Genomic DNA, 20,041 nt, shown 5'->3' with positions numbered 1-20,041 from the left:
TCTATTTTTGTTAACGAGATTTTTAGCCCTGGGCTAGTTCATCTCGGGACCAACGGCTTTACTTCCCTTCCAAAGGAAGCGGTCACTATAGCTTTTTACATCATAAGTGACTATGTCGGGGATGGGATTCGATCCCAGATCGTCGGCGTGAGAGGCGAGTGTTCTAACCACTATACCAGGTCCGTCCTCTTCTCAGGAATATTATAATGTTCAAAATATACGTTAGGAAATCGGAATACCATGGTCTCATTTTTTATTCCAAATCGTTGATTGGTAAAACAACATACATATGTTACAGATTTTAAATAAAAGCATGAAACGAGCTCATCAATTAATCCGTCATCCTTGATTGAGCAGCCACAATTAATTTTCATTAATAAGAAATCACACTGGAGACGCGAGAAAAATATCACTGTTGCTTTTCATGCAAAAAATCATTCTCCATGATATATTCATACAAATAGTGAACAAAAAGCTCACAAGACATCATAGAAGACATTTAAGCGATACAAAGTATCTGAGACGTCGCCACAGTACGGGTCTTTAAATTAATAGCATAGTCCCACCCTACAGAAAACTGCTTTGAAGTGGACTGTTCCGATGTCTGGTCATCATAGGATGACCTAACAAGATCTTAATGATATTCTTACCACCAGGGTATCGTTTCTACTAAATAAATTACAATTACAATACGGGCTCCGATTTTGACACGGTTTCATTTTTGGCAATTGAAAATTTCGATCTTGTTTCCAAAAACAGAAACCCACTGTACTACCCTATGTTCACATGTTTAAAATTAGAAATGATATGCAAAAGATCTTGTTCATCTTGAAAATGTCACTGGAAAAACTTGCTCAATACAATTCTCAAGGTCGACTCCATGCAACGAAGATGATTTTGCTGACCAGCTGTCATATTTTGAACCGCTGCCGCCCAACTTGATTCATTGTTCAAATGCACGAATCTCTGCAATACATAGGTAAGTATATGCAGAAACACATATGTATGGTCGTAGAGAATCGTTTTGTTGCGCAAAGCTCATTCAAAACAATGTTCACCATCGGTTCGGTTCGAGAAAGCAGACTCTTTGTCTATAATAACACCGAAAGAAGGCAGGCATGTGTTGGAAAAAAAAATCAATACTACAAGGAAGATTTAGTAACAGGGCACAATGTTTACCTTTTTATCAAAGTATCAATGGCTGCATGTCATCCAGTCAGAAGTCGATTCTATTGGCAGGTTCTGAAATTTCTTCTTATCACGGAAACGATCAATCCTTATAAGGTTGTTTCTTCACTAATTTCACTATATTAATGGATTTTCACAAATTTACACTCTATGGTATTTCTTTTTATTCACCTTTTTATTCGCCCAGTAGATACCTTTTTTTACCAAACAAAGATTCTAACTTTGATGCTGCTGCATTCGAGAGTAATTCCACTTTCACGCACATCCACGATTCGCTACATATATGGTTGTTTCTTCCAATCAAAGCAGCCGATTTTTCTCCTACCGGACTACCTACCTACTACTACTATCACCATCGCTATGCAACTCTTTCTTCTTCACGGCACTCTACGATCGAAGAAACATTTTTGCATTCCCAGCTGCAATTTTTCATGCCACCAAAGACAATTTTCCCCAGGAACAGGATTCTTCCGGCACTGACTAAGAACTTTATCCCCGAGTTAAAACACACCTGCCCCAATTTCAAGCAGTCAATTTTTCACACAACATGCATCGCTTGTATATTTTTCATTTTCGATTTCTTCACTGCGATTTCATTCGCTGCTTGCACAACTCATTAACTTCAGCCACCAGTTTTTGCTCCCTTCTCTTGCCCCGCTTGCTTCGTTTGGCTTTCCGCTGCGCCCATCATTCCATCTGCTGCGTGAACTACGATCAGAGTTTTAAATTTACCCCGCACCAAAGCTAGATGAAAAACGAAAATATGAAAATCTGCTAATCTAGCACTCTGGATTTTTCAGCTTGAAAACTCGCGTTCGCCACTGGTTTATGCTTTTTAACGAATGACACCTCACTTAGTCACAGCTTACACCTTACTTACGATATGGAATTTCGATTCCAAAACCCCTAAAATCTGCGCTTTTCACCGAAAAAAATGAAATACCACAAACACGCAAAACACAGTGGCCATCAACGAAACGCATCGACAACGACGATAACTTCTTTACGCTTTGAACTCATTTTTCGATATGACAACTGACAGACAAGTTGAATGGAAATCCATGCAGAAGGCTGATGTGGGCACGAAAGAGATATATAGATTATGCAATTGAGGCTATCTCGTTCCCTCGTGACAATCACTAATGCGTACAATGCGCAGGGGATTGCAAAAGTTGTCAGTTGCGAGGGGCTGATAGATGAGATGATTACAAACCTTTGAATCAAATATACCCAGGACGGAAGAAGTTAGGCGGTTGCCATTGTTAGACATTTGTTAGATATGTTGCCCACCTAAAAAAATCGAAGAGCATAAATCATAAACCCGAATTTATGCTGCATGTTCGATTTTTTCGCACATTGTTGACGGTTGAGAAAACAGTGCGGACAAAACCTGCAGCTATCTTTGCCGCATCAGTTTGTAAAAAAAAGTCGCGTGCGTCGGTCGGAGAAATAAAAGTTCCGCGTCGTTTTGTCAGCTGCCATCACCGGAACCATTGTTGGCGTTAATTTTAAGTGGAAAAGTGTTGCGTCTTCGTTTGCGTTTGCGTCTTGCGTTTCGTCTTCCGTCCTATTGCCTCCACACGGCCGTGATAATTCCCGGATCTCGTCGTCGCCGCTGCTGTTGCTGCTGCCCGTTGACCAGATGATATTTTGGTGTCATAGAGATATGTTGGTAACACGATTTTTGATTTTTCTGATGGTATTTTGATACAGACGTATCATCAAAAAGATAAGTTCCATCATCATAACAAATAATGCAAATGTTTTGATATTTTGAATGCCTGGCGTTTTCCTAAAATCAATAAAAACACTTGGTTTAGTCTGTTTGAACACCGACCATATTATTATTTGTTCTTAAGTTTTTCACGCATTGTGACCGAAGCCAAATTATCGTCGACAACTACGATTTGATGCTAAAATTGAGCAGTTTTAGTATGTTAAAGGTGTTTTCTAATATGTTATTTTATGATATAACTAATACAGAGTATTGCACTGTGAGTATACAAAAGGTCAAAAAACTATTTAAGATCAAAATTCCAAGCTCGTCAAAAAAAATGGTTGAAATCAATAAGCCCTGTGAGACCCGATCATTCTGTTGCCATGGGGCTTTAACTGATATAATAAGGCATCAAAGTATACTAAATATGGCTGCTGAAAAGTGCCGATTCAGAAGAAACTTGCTTAGAAAAATGGTCGAAAATTATATAAATTTTAACATAATTTCATTATATCTTGAAATGTGAAGATTTCACAGCTTTGGTATATTCAGCAAATTTGTGTATTTTTGTAATATATAAAATGTTGTAGAACATGTCATGTTCGTAAATTGCACATTGAGCATAGAAATGGTCAAAAACTGATTTTTATGGTAAAATAGGTTAAATTTAAAAATTCAACCGTGAAAACGAAGTCAAAAAAATCAAGTATGTTCAGCAAACCTGTTGAAAATAAAAAGAACTAAAACTTTGCTGAAGTATGACCGCCCAAAAAATTTTTTTTCAAAAAAAATATTTTTGCTCGGGTGCCTTATTTAGTCTAATATAAATATTATTTTTTATTATTACTCGGGATGCTAATTCAAAACAATGTCCCGAAGACACCTATGGGCTAAAACGCCTCTAAGAGGTTTTGACCGTCAATTTTCAGTTTCGTCCCACTGTGCAGCGTTTACAGCACAGAATCCAGAACGGTCAGATTGTGAAACCTCGGTTGATTGCATTGTAATTTCCAGCGATGAATTTCCGGATACTTCTAGAGTTTCGTAGGAGTTCAGACTATCTTTTGGTTTTCGGAAAGATTTAACGATTCGCTTGTAAGGATCATCAGTGCGTATCTGAACTTCTTGGGAAAATGTCAGAGGAATGTTTTGGGATGGTACTGCAGATTTTCTCAGTATATTCGACCCTGTTGAATAAATAAGAAAAAATGTGTTCATACGCTATGTATATTGTGTATATTATGTATCTCGTATTAAAATTATTATGGCTCTTGGACAAAAATGACCGTCCATAAATGACGCCGTATATTTGAGATAATTTTCTACCCCCTTCTTCCATCGTAGCAATTCGTCACAAATATGTCAATCCCCCTATGAAAATGACATAACATCTACTTGATCCCTCCTTCTACTCTATCCAGAAAAATTTTGTTCAATATGTGATCAATGATCAAGTAAATTAATAAATAAATTCAGGCAAAAATCGTTACAATCTCCTATTGCCACGATATTATACATTTAGGTTAAGTTAGGTTAAGCAAATTGAAAACGTGTTTTTTTTTCTCTTATAAGCAGGTGAAATCAATCTGAAAAAAATCTGAACTGCTACGGCAAATGAAATGTAATATGTTGTTAACAAAATGTTAATAAAATTCTAAATTTGTTTTACCAAATTAGGATGATAGTGTTGTCTAATAACACAGAACACCTAGATAAAAGAAATGAATGCAATGTTTGGAATGATAGAATAAAAAAATGTGATCAATGATTGTTCCTGAAAAAAAAAAAACAATTCATTTTTCACATGAAATCTTTTCGTAAATAGAAATGAGCGATAAATGAGAAGGATATTTTGAATTATTACGAAGTATTGTTTTCTGGTATCGCATAACTTTATTCACAAGTTAAGTGTATTGCCAATCACGTGAACGATCGTTACAAATAATTTTTGATTCCATTTTTGATGATAACTATTTTTTGTATAACGCTGTATTTCATCACGCCAATATGTCATGGAATGGCCTATTTTCCAGCACTAAATTATTAAGTACGTTCTTTTTAACATCTATTTTTAGCAGTTATTCGAACTGCTCAACTGTTGGTCTGTGGTAAAGGTGTTTGTGGTCAATATTTTTCTAACTTGTCCAAGTTAATTGAGATTACAATACAATAATTGAACTGCAGATGGGATACACAGAAGGAAATATTGTTGTCTTCCTTATAATGGGAAACGATAATTACCAGTGTTATAGTCACTATCGTGAAAATGTTGACTGCAGACAAAAGAATTTTTTGTCGGTTTTTTTCCTGATTTTATGGCATGCACCCAAGCGGTCATCTTGATCCTCTCTTTCGGAAATTTATGAAGAAATACGCCTTTGCTCGTTTTTGTAGTGCAGCCGTAAACAGAACACATTCTGTTGCTTTTTGGCCGTACATCTTCTTTCACATAGTCATGGTCCAGCAGACACTGTTCAGTGGGAATCTGTTTGATCTGTCTGCGATGAATTTCCACTATCTTCACGGGCCTTTTCAGTTTCTTAGTGGGAACAGCACTGTTCTTCAAGTATCGTGATGTAACTGAAAATATAAAAAAAAACATATTTTTAAAAGCTTGCTATTTTATTGAAAATTATATATGGTTTAAGCTTAAGTTGTCCAAAACATTCTAATGCATGCATTTCAAAATTTTAAATGAATTCGTACGATAAATTGATTGTTTGGGAGACCATTTATGCGCTTAGACTTATGTCATTGAAAATGTTGGAAACAAAATCTTTAACACTTTTTTGAATGACATCCTGGAAAAATTCTATTGAAAGTTATGAATTGATCACACAATTCAATAATGTTTGTTGAACGCACTGTGCATCTAAGAATAATTAAAAATAAATTTCGGAAGGAGCTCTTGAATGAGTTCCTGAAATAATTTGTGAAGAAATTCTTGGAAGAACCCCCCAGAGGGTCGCTGGGTCTTTTCTAAGGAAATTTCATTTAGATGTACAGTTTTTGTTCAGAATAATAGTAGTGAAAGCCGATTTTCATACAAAATGCGCAACTTTGCTGTAGCTTTGTTTTCTTATGAGCAATCGGCATGAAATTTTGACCGAGAACTACAAATATCCTTAACTTCATCATCACATAATTATCACAGTGCCGGTCAAAAATTTAAGTACTAGATGAAATTGCTCAAAGTAGTATTAATTTTTCTTTTGAAAATTCATGTTCAGAAACAATTTTGTAAATAATTGGCTCGTTTACACATTTACAGCTTGGGTGGAAATTGTTGAAACTCATTGATTACTCATAATGCAGTAGATATTCAAATTATATAAACTACTATTATTTTGAACGATTTCACCTGGTGCTTAACTTTTTGACCGGTACTGTGAAAATTTTCAAATTTTGTGATAATGAAATTGAGGATATTTGTAGTTCTATGTCAAAATTTCAAGCCGAATACTCACATGAAAACAAAGTTACAGCATGCCAAAGTTGAGCATTTTGTATGAAAATCGGCTTTCACTACTATTATTTGAACAAAACTGTAGATCTCCGTTTTCCTAATTAATTTCAGTATTTCTGCAGAAAATATTTGACGCATTTCCAAAGGTACAAAAATTATTCCACCAGACATTCCTTCAAGGAGCATTTTAAGCATTGCTGGTGAAATTTATAGAAAAATTTCTGCCAAATCCGTTGAGAAATTTCTGAGGGAATGGGGACGGACCTGGTGTAGTGGTTAGAACACACGCCTCTCACGCCGAGGACCTGGGATCGAATCACATCCCCGAGATAGTCACTAAAAATTTCAGTGACGACTTTCTTCGGAAGGGAAGTAAAGCCGTTGGTCCCGAGATGAACTAGCCCAGGGCTAAAAATCTCGTTAATAAAGATAGAAAAAAAAAAAAAATCTGAGGGAATATCTGAAGGAATTTCTGGAGAAATTCGTACAAAAAATGCATGAAGGAATCGCTGAAAGAATTTTTAAAGAAATGTTTTGATTTCTTTAAAATTCTCTACAAATTGTGAAAATTTCATGGAGAATTTTTTGAGAAATCTATGTGAGAATTAGTTTAAAAATTCTTGGAGTAATTGCTACAGCAAACCCTGCAAGAATTTCTAGAGACATCACTGGAGTTTTTTTTGTGGGAATCCCTAAAGCAACAGCTGCAGGATACAAAGGAAGAATGCCTAGAGGTACGCCTGATACAATGATTGAGGGAATGTCTGTAGAATTAAAAAAAAAAGTGGTCTCAGGAGGAATAATTGGGTGAATGTTTGGAGGAATATCTTGAGGTATTTTTCAAGGAGCTCTTGGAAGAAATCGTTTGGAAATCCATGGAGAAATTATTGGAGGAATTTTCAACGAATTCTTGGCTTAATTCCTGAAACAATCCTTGGAGAAATCCCTGAAGAAAATTCCTGGAGAATTCTTTGGAAGAATTTCTGTAGAAATTATGAAGGAATTCTGGAGAAGTACATACTAATATTGCTGGAAATCGATACATTTCTATACAAATCCTTACACCAATTCCTGATGTAAATTTTTAAAAGAATTTACATTTTTGATTTTGCATCATTGAAGCAAAATTTAAACCAATCCTAGGGGAAACCACTAGCGAAACCCTGTGAGAAGTTACCTGTATAAAATTTTTGTAGTAAATTCATGGAGGAATTTCTGAAGAAATGTTTTGCAAAATTCCTGAAGGAACTCTGGACAAACGAATAATAATATTGCCTTAAATTTCCATAAAAAATCTTGACACCAATTCATTACGTATGTTTCGATGGAATTTCTGAATTTTCTGTGACATGATTAGAAAAATTTCTACAAGAATTCTTGGGGGAATTTCTAAAGGAATCCCAGAAACAATGGTTGAAAGAAACCTAGGAGCAACGACTGGAGGAATTTTTAAAGTAATGTTTGGAGAAATTATCTGGGGGACTCTCCTGAGAAATTCCTACAGGAACCATGAATAAAATCTTTGGGAATTACCAGTGGCACTCCGAATGAACTCTGAAGTAATTTCTGGAAAATAACTGCAAAAAATTCTAGAGGAACTCTGAAGGAATCGGTAGAGGAACTCCGGAGGCGTTCCAGACAGAACTCCAAGGTAGTTGCTTAAGAAACTCCAATGAAATTCGTGGAGAAGCTATGGAGGATAGCCGAAAGATTTTCCGGTAGCGCTTCAAAGGAACTACCGATGAATTGCTGGATCAAATCCAGAGGAATAACGTGAGGAACTCTAGAAGAATTCTCGCGTAACATTACTAAAGGACCTATCTAACATTGAGAGGCTCTCTTTGTTTACTTTCTCTTTCATTAATAACTGAGTCACATTAATCTCTTCTGTTGCTTTTTTTGTATGAAACGCTAGTCAAGGAAATTGACTTTCGTTCTATAGTGAAAAACTTCCCAAAATCTTTAGTATTCCACTGTTATCATCAAAAGAGAACGAGAGAGGAGAGAATCTCTCATTTGTACATAGGTCCTTTAGTAATGTTCCGCGAGAATTCATGGAAGAACTTTGTAACGATTCCCAGTGGAACTTCCGAAGAATTGCTGGAGGAACTCTGGAGGAATTCCAGGAAAAACTCTGGTGAAATTCTAGGAGAAACTCTTGAGAAATTCACGGAGGAACTCTGGAGGATTTCTCGGAGAAAATCAAGGGGAATTCCCAGAGTAACTCTAGAAGAATTCCTAGAGGAACTCCGGAGGATTTCCGAGAAATTACTGAAGGAACTCTGAAGAATTCCTGGAGGAACTCCAAATGTTGGCGGATATCCGAAGGAATTCCCGGTGGAACTCCAAAGTCATTTCCGGAGAAAATCTGAAGGAATTTCTGGAGGAACTCCGAAGAAATTTCATGAGGATCTCTGAAGAAATTGTAGGACCTCCAAAAGAATTACTGGAGAAACACCGAAAGATATGCTAGAGGAACTGCGGAATATTTTCTAGAGAAACTTTGAAGAAATTCCTAAAGGAACTATGGAGAAAATTCCGGTGGAACTCTGGAGAAATTTCTGGAGGATCTCTAAAGGAATTCTTGGAAATACTCCGAGAAATTTCAGGGGGAACCAAAGAATATCTGGAGGATCCATGAAGGAATTCCCGGCAAATATTTTGAAAAAAATCTTGAAGAAATTTCTATAGAAACGACAAAGGAATTCCTAGAGAAACTCCGAAAAAATTCCGAAAGAATTTCTGGAGAAATTAGGAAGCGAATCCTGGAGGAACTCTGAAGAGGAGGAATGCCTGGAGTAACGAAGTTACTCTGAAGGAATTCCCGGCGGAGCTCTGGAAGATTTCCAGGAATAAGTCTGAAGGAATGCCCGAACCAACTCTGAAGAAATTCTTGAAGGCACTCTAAAAGATTTCCTGGACGAACTCTTAAATAATTCCTGGAGGAATTCCGGATGAATTGCTGAAGGTACTCCGGAGAAATTTCTGAAGGAACTCCGGAAGAATTTCTGAAGGATCTGCTGAGGAATTCATGAGAGAATTTCAGAAAATTTTTTGGTTGAATTTCTGAAAGAACTGCGGAATAATTCCAAAAGGATCTATGAAGGAAATCCAAAGGAATTCCAGGTGGAGCTCTGGAGGAACTCCGGAGGATAGCTGGTTAACCCCTCTACCGGCAGCTTCATTTTTTACCGCTAAAAAATATTCAAATCGCGATAACTTTTTTGTTTCTCGATATTTTTGCACCATTTTTTCACAACATCTCAAAAAACTCTTCTAGTTTAAGAATCCGTGTCGATATTAATCATTGGTGATCTAGTTTTGAAGATATTCCGATATTCCTTGGGGGACCGACATTCTCCATACAAAATGTCTTTGGCGGCCATTTTGTTTTTGGTCAATTTATCAAAAAAATAAAATGTGTACTATACAATGCCAGGTAATAAGGAGCTACTCTGAAAAAATCATACAAATCGGTTCAGTATTCTTGGAGAAATCTAAAAATTACGATATGAGGTTTTTTAGAGTTTTCAAGATCTTTATTTGTCCAGCGTGGTACCAGAAACATAAATGCTCATTACTCAAAGACGGCTGCACCAAATTGCTTCATTTTTTCACAACATACTCGCATTAATATATAATTCCGTGGAGTGAATATCCGAATACGATAAAAAATTTGTAGCCTGAGATATTTACGTTGGTTATGGCTAAGCGTCCGTCCCCCAAGGAATATTGGAATATCTACGGATCCAGATGATCAATTAATAATATCGACACATATTTTTTAACTAGAAGAGTTTTTTGAGGGCTTGCGAAAAAATGGTGCAAAAATATCGAGAAACAAAAAAGTTATCGTGATTTGAATTTTTTTTAGCGGTGAAAAACGAAGCTGACGGTAGAGGGGTTAAAATCCAGAAAAAAATCTGGTTGAAATTCGGATGAACTTCTGGAGCAAATCAGGTAGAATTACCACTGAAACTACGAAGGAATTCTCGAAGGAACACTGAAGGAATTCCTGGAGGAACTCTGGATTAATTCCTAGAGAATCTTCAAATGAAATCCCGTAGAAACTACGGAGCAATTCCTGGAGGAACTCCGGAGGTGTTGCTGGAGTAACTCCGGATGGGTTTCTGGAAGAACACCGGAGGTGTTTTTAGAGGAACTACTACTAAGGAGGAAATTCAAAGGAATTCCCGATGGACCTCCGGAAAAACTTTTCAGGAATTACTGGATGAAATCCAGAGGAATCGCTAGAGGAACTCCAAACGATTTTCTGGAATAACTTTTGAAAAAAATCCGGTGAAAATCCGGAGGAAGCTTTGCTGGATGAAATCAGAAAATGCCGGAGGAAATCCGGAAGAATTTCGGAAGGACTTAAAAAAAATCCTGGAGGAACTTCGGAAGAATTTAACGAGAAACTCTGGAGGAAGTCTAAAGGAATTCCCGGAGAAACTTTTGAGACACTTCCTGAGGAGCTCTGGAGGAAATCTCAGAGGGAATGTAGGGCATTTCTCGAAGTAGCTCCAGAAAAATTCCTAGTGGAACTCCAGAGCATTTCCGAAGAATCTCTGGAGAATTCCTGCAAAGATTCCGAAAAAAAACAATGGGGAACTATGGAGGAAACGCGAAGGAATTCCTAGTGGTGCTCCAAAAGAATTCCCGGAGGAATTCTTGTAAAAAAGGAGGAATTTCTCCGGAGGCATTTCTGGAGGAAATTCCTGAAGGAAATCCTCGGCCCGAAGGAAATCCTTGTGAAAACCTTAAGAGGAGTTCTTGGAAGAAATCCCCGGATTAATTCCTGTAGAGAATTCCCGCAAGAATTTCTGAAGAAAATCGTCAGAGCAATTCCTGGAGGAAATCCTCGAATGAATGCCTGGAGCATATCTCCGGAGAAATTCTATGAGGAAATCCCAGAGGATTTTCTAAAAAAAAATCCCACAACAAGTCCTGTGGGAAATCCACGGATGAATTCCTGGAGCGAATCCTTAGAGAATATCCCGAATGAATTTCTGGAACAAATCCTCGGAGGAATTTCTGAAGAAATATCGGGATAACTTTCTGGAGAAAATCCTGGAGGAAATGCCCGGAGGAATTGCTATTGGGAAATTCCTGAGGAATCCGTTGAGAAAACCCCGGAGTTCTTCGGGGCTATCCCAGAAGACATCCTCGAAATTACCGGATGAATTTCTGGAGGAAATCTCCGGAGATATTCCTGGTGCAAATCCCCAAAAATTTTATGGAGGAAATTTACAGAAAAAATATCTGAAAAATTCTCCGATAGAATTTATGGAGAAAATCCACGGAGGAATTTCTTAATTAATTTCTGAACGAAATCCGCGGAGAAATTGTTGTTGAAAATCCCAATTATTGCTGGAGAAAATCCCCGGAGGAATTTTTGGAGGAAGTCCCTGAAGAAATTCCTGAAGAAAATCACCGGAGGATTTTTTCGGAAAAATTTCCAAAGGAATTTCTGGAGGAAAACTCCGGAACAATTTCTGGAGGAATTCCTGGAGGTGCTACTTGAAGAAATCTCCGGGGCAATTTCTGGAGGTGATCCCTCGAAGAATTTCTGAACGAAATCCCAGAGGAACTGCTGTTGGAAATCCTCTGAGACATTCCTGGAGGAAATCTCCGGAGGAATTCCTGAAACAAAGCGCCGAAGGAATTCCTGAAGAGAAAATCCCCGGAAGAGTTCTTGGGGGAATACCCGGAGGGATTCCTGAAGCAAATCGCCAGAGGAGTTTCTAGAGCAAATCCTTGGAGGAACTGCTACATATTATAAATCCCCATAGGGAGAAAATCTCCGAATATTCCAGAAGGGAATTTCCGGAGCAAATCCTGAGGGAAATCTCCGAAGATTGTTATTATTGACATCTGCAGAAGGATTCCTATACGAAATCCCCGGAATATATTGAAAAAATCTCCGGAGGAATTCTTTCAGGAAATCTCCGGAGGAATTCCTAGAGGAATGCCCTGGAAGAGTTCTCTAGAGGAAGTTCTTGAGAAAATCCCCGGAGGAACAAATTTGAATTGCCGGTGGAGCTCAAAAACAATTTCCGGAGGATATTTGAAGGAATTCCCAAGGGAACTCCAAAGAAAATCTATGTGGAGTTCTGAAGAAATGCTTGCAGGACCTTCAAAAATTTGTGTGGAACTCCTAAGGATGTGCGGGATAGTTTTTTTTTTAATCCAGAAAAAAATCCTAAAGAAACTATGGAGAACATCCCGGAAGAACTCTGCAGAAATTTCTAGAGCATATTCAAAGGAATTCCTGGAGGAACTCGGCAAAAGTTTTGAAAGAATTCCTGGAGGAACTTTTAAAGGAACAACGAAGGAATTCCTGGAAAAAAATTATTACTGAAACTTCGAAGTAAATCTTGAAGGAATTCCGAAGAAATTCTTAGGGGTATGGTCGGAGTAACTCTGGAACAATTCCTGGCAGAGCTCTTGAGGATTTACCAGAGGAAGTCTGGAGGAACACCGTAGGAATTTGTGGAGGAATTACGGAGGAACTCTTCAGGGAAATCCGGGAAAAATCCTGGTAGAACCGTAGAGGAATTTCTGAAAAAAAAACTACGAAAAAAACCAAAAGCAACTGTGAAGGAAATCCAAAGCGTTTCCCTGTGAAGCTCTGGAGGAAATGCTAGACAAAAATCAGAATAATTTCTGAAAGAACTCCGAAGGAATTTCTGGAGCAACTCAGAAAGGATTATCGGTGAAGCTCCGACAGAACTCCCGGGAGGAACTCCGAAGGATTTTCCGGAGGAATATTGAAAGAATTCCTAGGGCGTTTCTGAAAGAAATCCGGAGGCGTTTCTGGAAGAATTCCGGGTTTATTGCTTGAGGATCTGCGGAGAAATTTCTGGAAAAACTATGGAAGATATTCGAAGGAATCCCCGATGGAAATCCGGGAAGAAATTCCCCTGGAAAGTTAGGAATTACTGGATGAAATCTAGAGCAAACGTTTGAGGAACTCTAGAGAAATTTCTAGTTAAAATCCAAAGATATTGTCAAAGGAAATCAGGAAGAATTTCTAGAAGAACTTAAAAAAATCCTAGAGGAACTTTGAAGGAATTACACGAAAAACTGTGGAGGAATATATTGGAGGAACTTCCGGAGGAAATGTAGGGACTTTTTCGAAGAAAATCGTGAAGAATTCTTAGTAAGATTTCCATGGTATTACTAGAATTCTGAAAAATTCTTGGAGAAAATCTGAAAAAAAGGAGGAATCCTGGAGGAAATATGGTGGAGCTCTTAAAGAATTCCCGGAAGAAATCTTCCCGAACGCACTCCGAAATTCCAACAGTAACTCTGATTATATTCTTAGAGGACTTTCAAAGAAATTCCTGCACGGACTGCAAGTAATTGCCGAAGGATTTTTAGAGAATCTCCGGAGAAATTCCTGATGGAATCATGGAGAGAATCCTGGAACTCTGAAAATAATCTGGGAGGATCTCCGAAGAAATTCCTGAAAGAGCTTGGAGGAATTCCTGGAAAATCTCCGAAGGAATTGCTGTAATAAACTTCTGCGAAAATTTCTGGAGGCAATCCGTGGTGGAAATCCCATGAGAAAATCCTGGAAAAATATCTGGAGAAATTCCTGGTGGAAATCTTCAGAGGAATTCCTGAAGAATACCCCGGATGAATTCATGGAGCAATTCCTCGGTGAAATTCCTGGAGGGGATCCCGGAGATTTTTTGTAAGAAAACCTCAAAATTCCTGGTGGAAATCTCATGGGAAATCCCAGAAGGAAATCTCCGGAAGCATTTCTGGAGAAATTCCTGGTGAAAATCTCAAGAGGAAATCCTGCGTGAAATCCCCGGAGGAATTTTTGGGGCAAATGCCCAGAGGAACTCTTAGAGGGAATCCCGTAGGAATTGCTGTAAGAAAACTCCGCATAAATTTTATGTAAGAAATTCTAGTCGAAATCTCATGAGAAATTCCTGGATGAATTTCTGGAGAAAACCCTGGTGCAAATCTTAACAGGCAAGCTTGAAAGAATTCACCGCTGGAATTCCTGGAGCAAATTCCCGGAGGACTTTCTCGTTTTTTCAATGAAATCCTCAGAGGAATTTATATTGGAAATCCCCGGGGATTTTTTGGGGGAAATCCCCGGAGGAATTCTTGGAAAATATCTTCGAAAGAATTTCTGAAGAAAATCCCCGGAGAAATTCCCAAAGTAAATCCACGGGTGAATTCGCTGAAAAAATCCCCGGATTATTTTCTGGAGCCTCATAATGAAATCCCCGAAGGAATTCCTCGAAGAAATTCTTGGAGGAATTTCTGGACGAAACCCCTGATGCAAATCACCAGGGAAAGTCCCTGGAAATCCCCGTATGAATTCTTAGAAAAAATCATGCAGAAATATCTGAACGTAACCCCCTGAGGAATTCCTGGATAAAATCCCCGGAGAAATTGCTATTGGAAATCTCCTGAGAAAATCCTCGGAGGAGTTCTTGGGGGATATCGCTGGAGAAATTTCTGGAGAATTTCCCCGGATAAAAACCTTGAAGAGATTCTTGGAGGAACTTCTGGAGGAAATGTTCGCTGAAATTCTTGTCGCAAATCTTCAGAGAATTTTCTGCAAAAAATCTCCAGGTAAATTCTCTGAAATAATTTCTGGAGAAAATCCTCGGAGGAATTCCCAAAGGAATTTACAGACGAAATTCCCAGAAGAGTTCTTGGACAAAATCCTTCGAGGAATTGCTATTGGAAATCCACATGGAGGAAATCACCAGAAGAGTTCTTGGAAAAAATCTCCGAAGGAATTTCTGGAGAAAATCCCCGGAGCAAATTTCCGGAGGAATTCCTGGTGTAAATTCACAAACACTCCTGGTGGGATCTCCGAATAAATTCTCTGAATAAATCCCCGAAAACATTCTGAAATAGTTTCTGGAGAAAATCCTCGGCGGAATTCCCTTATGAATTTACAGACGAAATCCCCAGAAGAATTCTTGGACAAAATCCTTCGAGGAATTGCTATTGGAAATCCACATGGAGGAAATAACCAGAAGAGTTCTTGGAAAAAATCTCCGAATGAATTTCTGGAGAAAATCCCCGGAGCAAATTTCCGGAGGAACTCCTGGTAAGATCTCCGAATAAATTCTCTGAATAAATCCCCGAAAACATTCTTGCTGTAAATCCCTATAAATATTCTCGGATGAATTCTCTGAAAAAAGTTCCCGAAGCGATTTCCGCAAAAAATGCCTGAAATTTCCGAAAGAATTCCTGTATAAATCCACAGAGAAATTCCTGGAAAAAATCCTCGGAGAAATTCCTGAAGGAAATCCTCAGAGGGATTTTTAGAGGAAATCTACGGAGGTATTCTTGGAGAAAATTCCCGACGGAATCCCTGAAGGAAATGCACGGAGGAGTGGAAATCCGAAAAGAATTTTCGAATGGAAATACTGAGAAGAATTCCTGGTGCAAATTGACGGAGGCATTTGGACGAAATTCACGAAGAAATATCTGAAGAAAGAACATAACCGAAGGGATTCCTGGAGCAAACCACCGGCGTAATTCTTGCAGCAAATCCCCGGACGAATGTCTGGAAGAAAACCCCAGAGGAAATCGAAGAAGGAATTCCTGGTAAAAATCCTTGTAGGCACATAGAAGGAACTTCGTTAGAATTCCTGGAAGAGCTCCTGGAGATTTCTTTTGGCGGACTTCCCCGGAGGATTTTCTAGAGAAATAATCTGATGATTCCTAAAGAATTGTTTTTCGGCGTTCCTTCTTAAATCACTTTTTTTCACTTCGTAGACTATCAAGCTTTCCCCCCCCAGCTTGGCTGTTTCAGGGAGAAAAATCCAAACTAGTAAACAATCGTGTGTCAAATCAGATTTGGAACAGCTCAAATCTTGTTCCAAATCTGACCAAAAATGGACCAGGCAGTTATCCTGTTCCAAAAAAATAGACCAGAAAACTGATATAAAATAAAATTGGAATATAATTTGCAACACCGGTTAAAGCTCCAATTCTTAACATGGTCCAAAAAATTTGAACCAACCAGTGATTTGGACCACCGGTGAAGTTGCCCTAAGGTCTATAAAGTATTTATTTTTAAGCATCAAATCGCTACCAGTCCTGCTTTCAGCAATCTCTCACGGAAAACTTAAAATATATTTTTTTTATGAATTGCTGGAGTAATTCTTAGGGTAATTTCTGGATGAATCTCTAGAAGATTTTTTGGAGGAACATCAAGAAGAATTGCTGGATGGATCGTCAGAATAGTTTTTGTAGGAATGTCTGCGGAATTCCCGGAGCAATCCCTATAATGTTTAATTGGCAGCAAAGTTCAATAACAATGTAAATAATTGTAGAAGTACTCATAAGAACACTAAACTGATAAATAGGCTCTGCCTCAGTGAGAAGGTAAAGTCAGAGAATAGAAAAATGTTCCCTATTTCAGTTTTAAGGTAAGACATTCATTAACCGAATAGAAGTGATGGAATGCATCATTCTACAGAAAGAACCACACTAGAAAACGGACCAGCTCGACACAGTCGGAAACATTTTTCATGTGGCTTGGTGCCTGACGACACTAACCGCACGGCCACAAAGCCCACCTGAGGTGTTGAGGTCGTTGGAGGCCGTTATCTCTTACAGAAAACCAGGCTACCCCTTAGTCAATCAATGTCAATTAATTTGACCTACCTGTTGTAAATGCATCGTCCTTGAAGTGCTTCTGGCAGATTTTCCACCCCGCTGTATTAGCCTCCGCACAGCCCAGTATGTTTGCCCATTTCAGCCAAGCTTTCGATGTCATGGAGGGAAACTTTTCCATATTCTTGATGTCTTTGGAGCGGCATCCCAAAACGCAGCAGCCTATTTTGTTTGATGCTTTCAACCTTTCCGCCGGCAAGTTGATGGAGGGGATTGCAGTGCTCTTCAGCTTCTTCCGGATATCTATTATTGTTCAAATAAATACATAAATTCAACAGTATGTTCACTGTGCTGCAGAAAACACTCACTTTCCACGAAGTCCGTTTCGATGAAATGGTGAGAGCAAATCCGCTCGGATCCAGTTCCAAAAACAGGCGCGACCTTCTTCCATTGCCGGAAGCGATTATTTCCGGAGTTGGGCACCCGGTACAGCTGGAACTTGTTCCCGCATCCCGGGATTACACAGCAGTTCTGTAGCGAAGAAAGTGTTGTTTACTTTCCTCAATATTTCATTTTTTCTGACATACGAATTGCAAATTGGATAGAATTACTTACCATTTTGTAAAACTTTCCGTTTACTACAAGTCTGCACAATTCTCCTTATACAAAAACATTGAAATTAAGTCAAATTTTAGTTTTTTAAAAGAATATCAAAATCCAGTTCGTGTTTGACAACTGTTTTGCTTTTCTATCACCGCTGCTACAGCAGCGCCGCTGGTGGACGGTGACAGCTTGGATTTCTTGGGATGCTGGGATGACAGCTGGGATATGCACAAGCAGCATAAAATCCATCTAACAGCCCATACATAATTTTGTCTAACGTTAGGCTAACGTTAGTCTAAATTTAGTCTAACTGATCGTTTCGAACTTGCAGCATATCTAACAAAACTGTGTCAGATCTGTCTAATTTTAGACTAAATTTAGCCTAACGTTAGAAAAAAATTTAGGCTAACAATCTAACGAATTAGACTAAATTTAGACTATAGTTAGCCTAACCTGCCGTACTGGGTATATATACAAATATCTCGATTACTTTTTCAAATCGACGTAAGTAACTTTTATACGGTTTTAAGATAATTAATTAGGAAAAATCACAATCTATCTTCTAAAACTGTTTTAAAATGAATCACCTTTTTAACATTTTTTTGCCGTGTACTTCGCTCAAATTTTGCATACACTCAGCTCACGTTCAAAAACTAGGTAGTTTCTATTATTTCCCACAAAAATAATTATAAGAAAATGATAAGCCGTTTCATTCAGTTACTTTCGACGTTTTTCTACCAGTGTAAAATCGGCTCAAGTAGTGTTTTGTTTTGATTCGTGGTTAAGTCACTTTGTCTCTCCATACAGCGGGGCGGCGAAAGTAGTGGTTAGGTTGCGAAAGTTGAAAATGTTACTTTCGTCGTTTTGTAAATCCGGAAATTAAACGTTTCAAAAGTGAAAAGTTGAGTTGGTACAGAGCGGTACGTGTAGAATTCCGCCTGCTTAACACGTAGGATCAATAAAGTAAGTTTGTATACTTTTTTGACTTGAGTCTGTATGAATAAGTTTTCGAGATATATATTTGTGGGCTTCGTAGCCGTGCGGTTAGCGGCGTCAGTCGTTTAGGCGTATTGCGCTACGGAGTGTGGGTTCGATTCCCGCCCCAGTCGGAGAAAACTTTTCGTCAAACGAAAAATTCTTCACTGGTCCACTGGTCGTTCCATGTGTCCGTTGTCTAATGTTAGTAATGTTCAGTCTGTGCAGCCTTTCACGGAAAAACCATTCTACTCAAATTTGGGTTGTTTCAACCCACAATGAGAGTTTGGCCCAATAAGCCAAATTCGAGTTCAAGTGGAAATACCTAATTTTGGGTATATGCCCGATACCACCCGTTAGGTAAATTCGAATTCTTAAATTAAAGTCAAACGTGAGTAAAATATACCTACCTTTGGGTAAAATTTACCAATAAAGAAGAATGCTCTTTTAGTACAAATATTTGGAAATATCTCGGTTTTGGCTAAAAATATTGAAAGAGATATACAGTTTGTTTTAAATAGGTCAATAAAAATATTGTTACCATATAAAAAGCAGCTGTTATATACTGCTTCTTGATGATCCGTTTAATCTGCACCCAATTTTCTGCGTCGCAACTCGATTCCCAATTGTGCGCATTTCACCGTGATGATGCATTATTAAGTATTGAATTGCAACGCAGACAAGTTGAATAAAATTCAATCTTTACACGTTGATTAACTTTTTAAACGTGAAGCAGTATATATGAAAAGGGAGTCTCAAAACGATAATAAATATAAGAAAAGTTTATCCATCATGACGTAAAAAAATTAAGAAAGCTCGTGAACCCCCAATAAATAAAATCATATCCTTTTTTAATCTTTTACGTTGTTAGTGAATACACATTTATTTTCAAATTATATTGTTTGTCATGTTTTTCTTTTATTAACGTAGTTCACATCAGAAAATGTACATTTGTTTCATTGTATTTTTTTTCTATTATAATATAATAAGCGAAAGTTGGATCGGTTTGGTGTCTTCGCTGCACTTATTCGTTATTTCATACTGAATAAGTATGGTGAAGACACCAGATCGATCCGAATTAATTCCGCACTTATAATGTGTGATATGCGCCAAATTAAAAAAAAAACAAATCGGTGAACCATACTTACAATGAGCTTCTTCAGTTCCCGTATCGTTGCAACAACACGTCCAGCTCCAACAACAAGACCGAAATCCGGACGCCTGGTCGGAGTCGTAGCAGGGATGAACAGCTACCGCCCGGCAGCCCCACAATGATGGCAAACCCGACGAATCTGCACTACAGCAAACTGCCGAACACAAATGGCACAAACCGGACGCAGCAGGAACGAAGAAGCTGCACAGCAGCACCACAAGCGGTATGAGAAAAGAAATCCGGCAGCAGCAACACGATCCGAACCCTGACGCCTGACCGGACTCATAGCAGTGAGGAATAGCTACCGACCAGCAGCCCCGCAACAATGGTTAACCCG

At 38.3% G+C, this 20,041-nt stretch overlaps 2 protein-coding genes across 6 annotated transcripts in view; both read right to left on the bottom strand.

Annotated features, from left to right (window-relative positions):
• The window catches only part of LOC5572102 (mucin-12), a 130,758-nt gene extending 128,513 nt beyond the window's left edge, over window positions 1–2,245 (bottom strand). The window contains exons 1-3 of one of the 5 annotated variants that reach the window (XM_021848983.1): window positions 2,069–2,244; window positions 1,526–1,932; window positions 1,180–1,382 (exon numbers count right to left, since the gene is read on the bottom strand). The gene's annotated coding sequence lies outside the window, so the exon portion shown is untranslated. Of the gene's footprint in view, window positions 1–1,179; window positions 1,933–2,064 lie in introns of all 5 variants that reach the window. The other 4 variants (XM_021849007.1, XM_021848989.1, XM_021848994.1 and 1 more) reach the window with 4 other exon arrangements.
• Window positions 2,246–3,823: 1,578 nt separating this feature from the next.
• On the bottom strand, window positions 3,824–18,037 carry LOC110677736. Its single transcript, XM_021848967.1, has 5 exons — window positions 17,589–18,037; window positions 17,342–17,504; window positions 17,025–17,276; window positions 5,147–5,485; window positions 3,824–4,092 (listed from the first exon to the last, which is right to left on the bottom strand). The coding sequence occupies exons 1-5, from the start codon at window positions 17,589–17,591 to the stop codon at window positions 3,824–3,826; spliced, it is 1,026 nt and encodes a 341-aa protein (XP_021704659.1). The 5' UTR covers window positions 17,592–18,037.
• Window positions 18,038–20,041: the final 2,004 nt, after the last annotated feature.

This window comes from Aedes aegypti, chromosome 1 (genome assembly GCF_002204515.2).
Source record: "Aedes aegypti strain LVP_AGWG chromosome 1, AaegL5.0 Primary Assembly, whole genome shotgun sequence".
Taxonomy (NCBI): Eukaryota; Metazoa; Arthropoda; class Insecta; order Diptera; family Culicidae; genus Aedes; species Aedes aegypti.
The sequence above is the reverse complement of the archived record's forward strand: the minus strand, read 5'-3'. Positions and strand labels throughout refer to the sequence as shown.

What these genes read in the sequence shown, in the direction of transcription:
- LOC110677736 (XM_021848967.1), bottom strand. An exon ending in GGACGATGCATTTACAACAG is followed by an intron (nt 5,486 to 17,024) that starts GTAGGTCAAATT and finishes TTATATTTTCAG; the next exon opens with TTACATCACGATACTTGAAG. An exon ending in CGATAGTGACTATAACACTG is followed by an intron (nt 4,093 to 5,146) that starts GTAATTATCGTT and finishes TTTATTCAACAG; the next exon opens with GGTCGAATATACTGAGAAAA.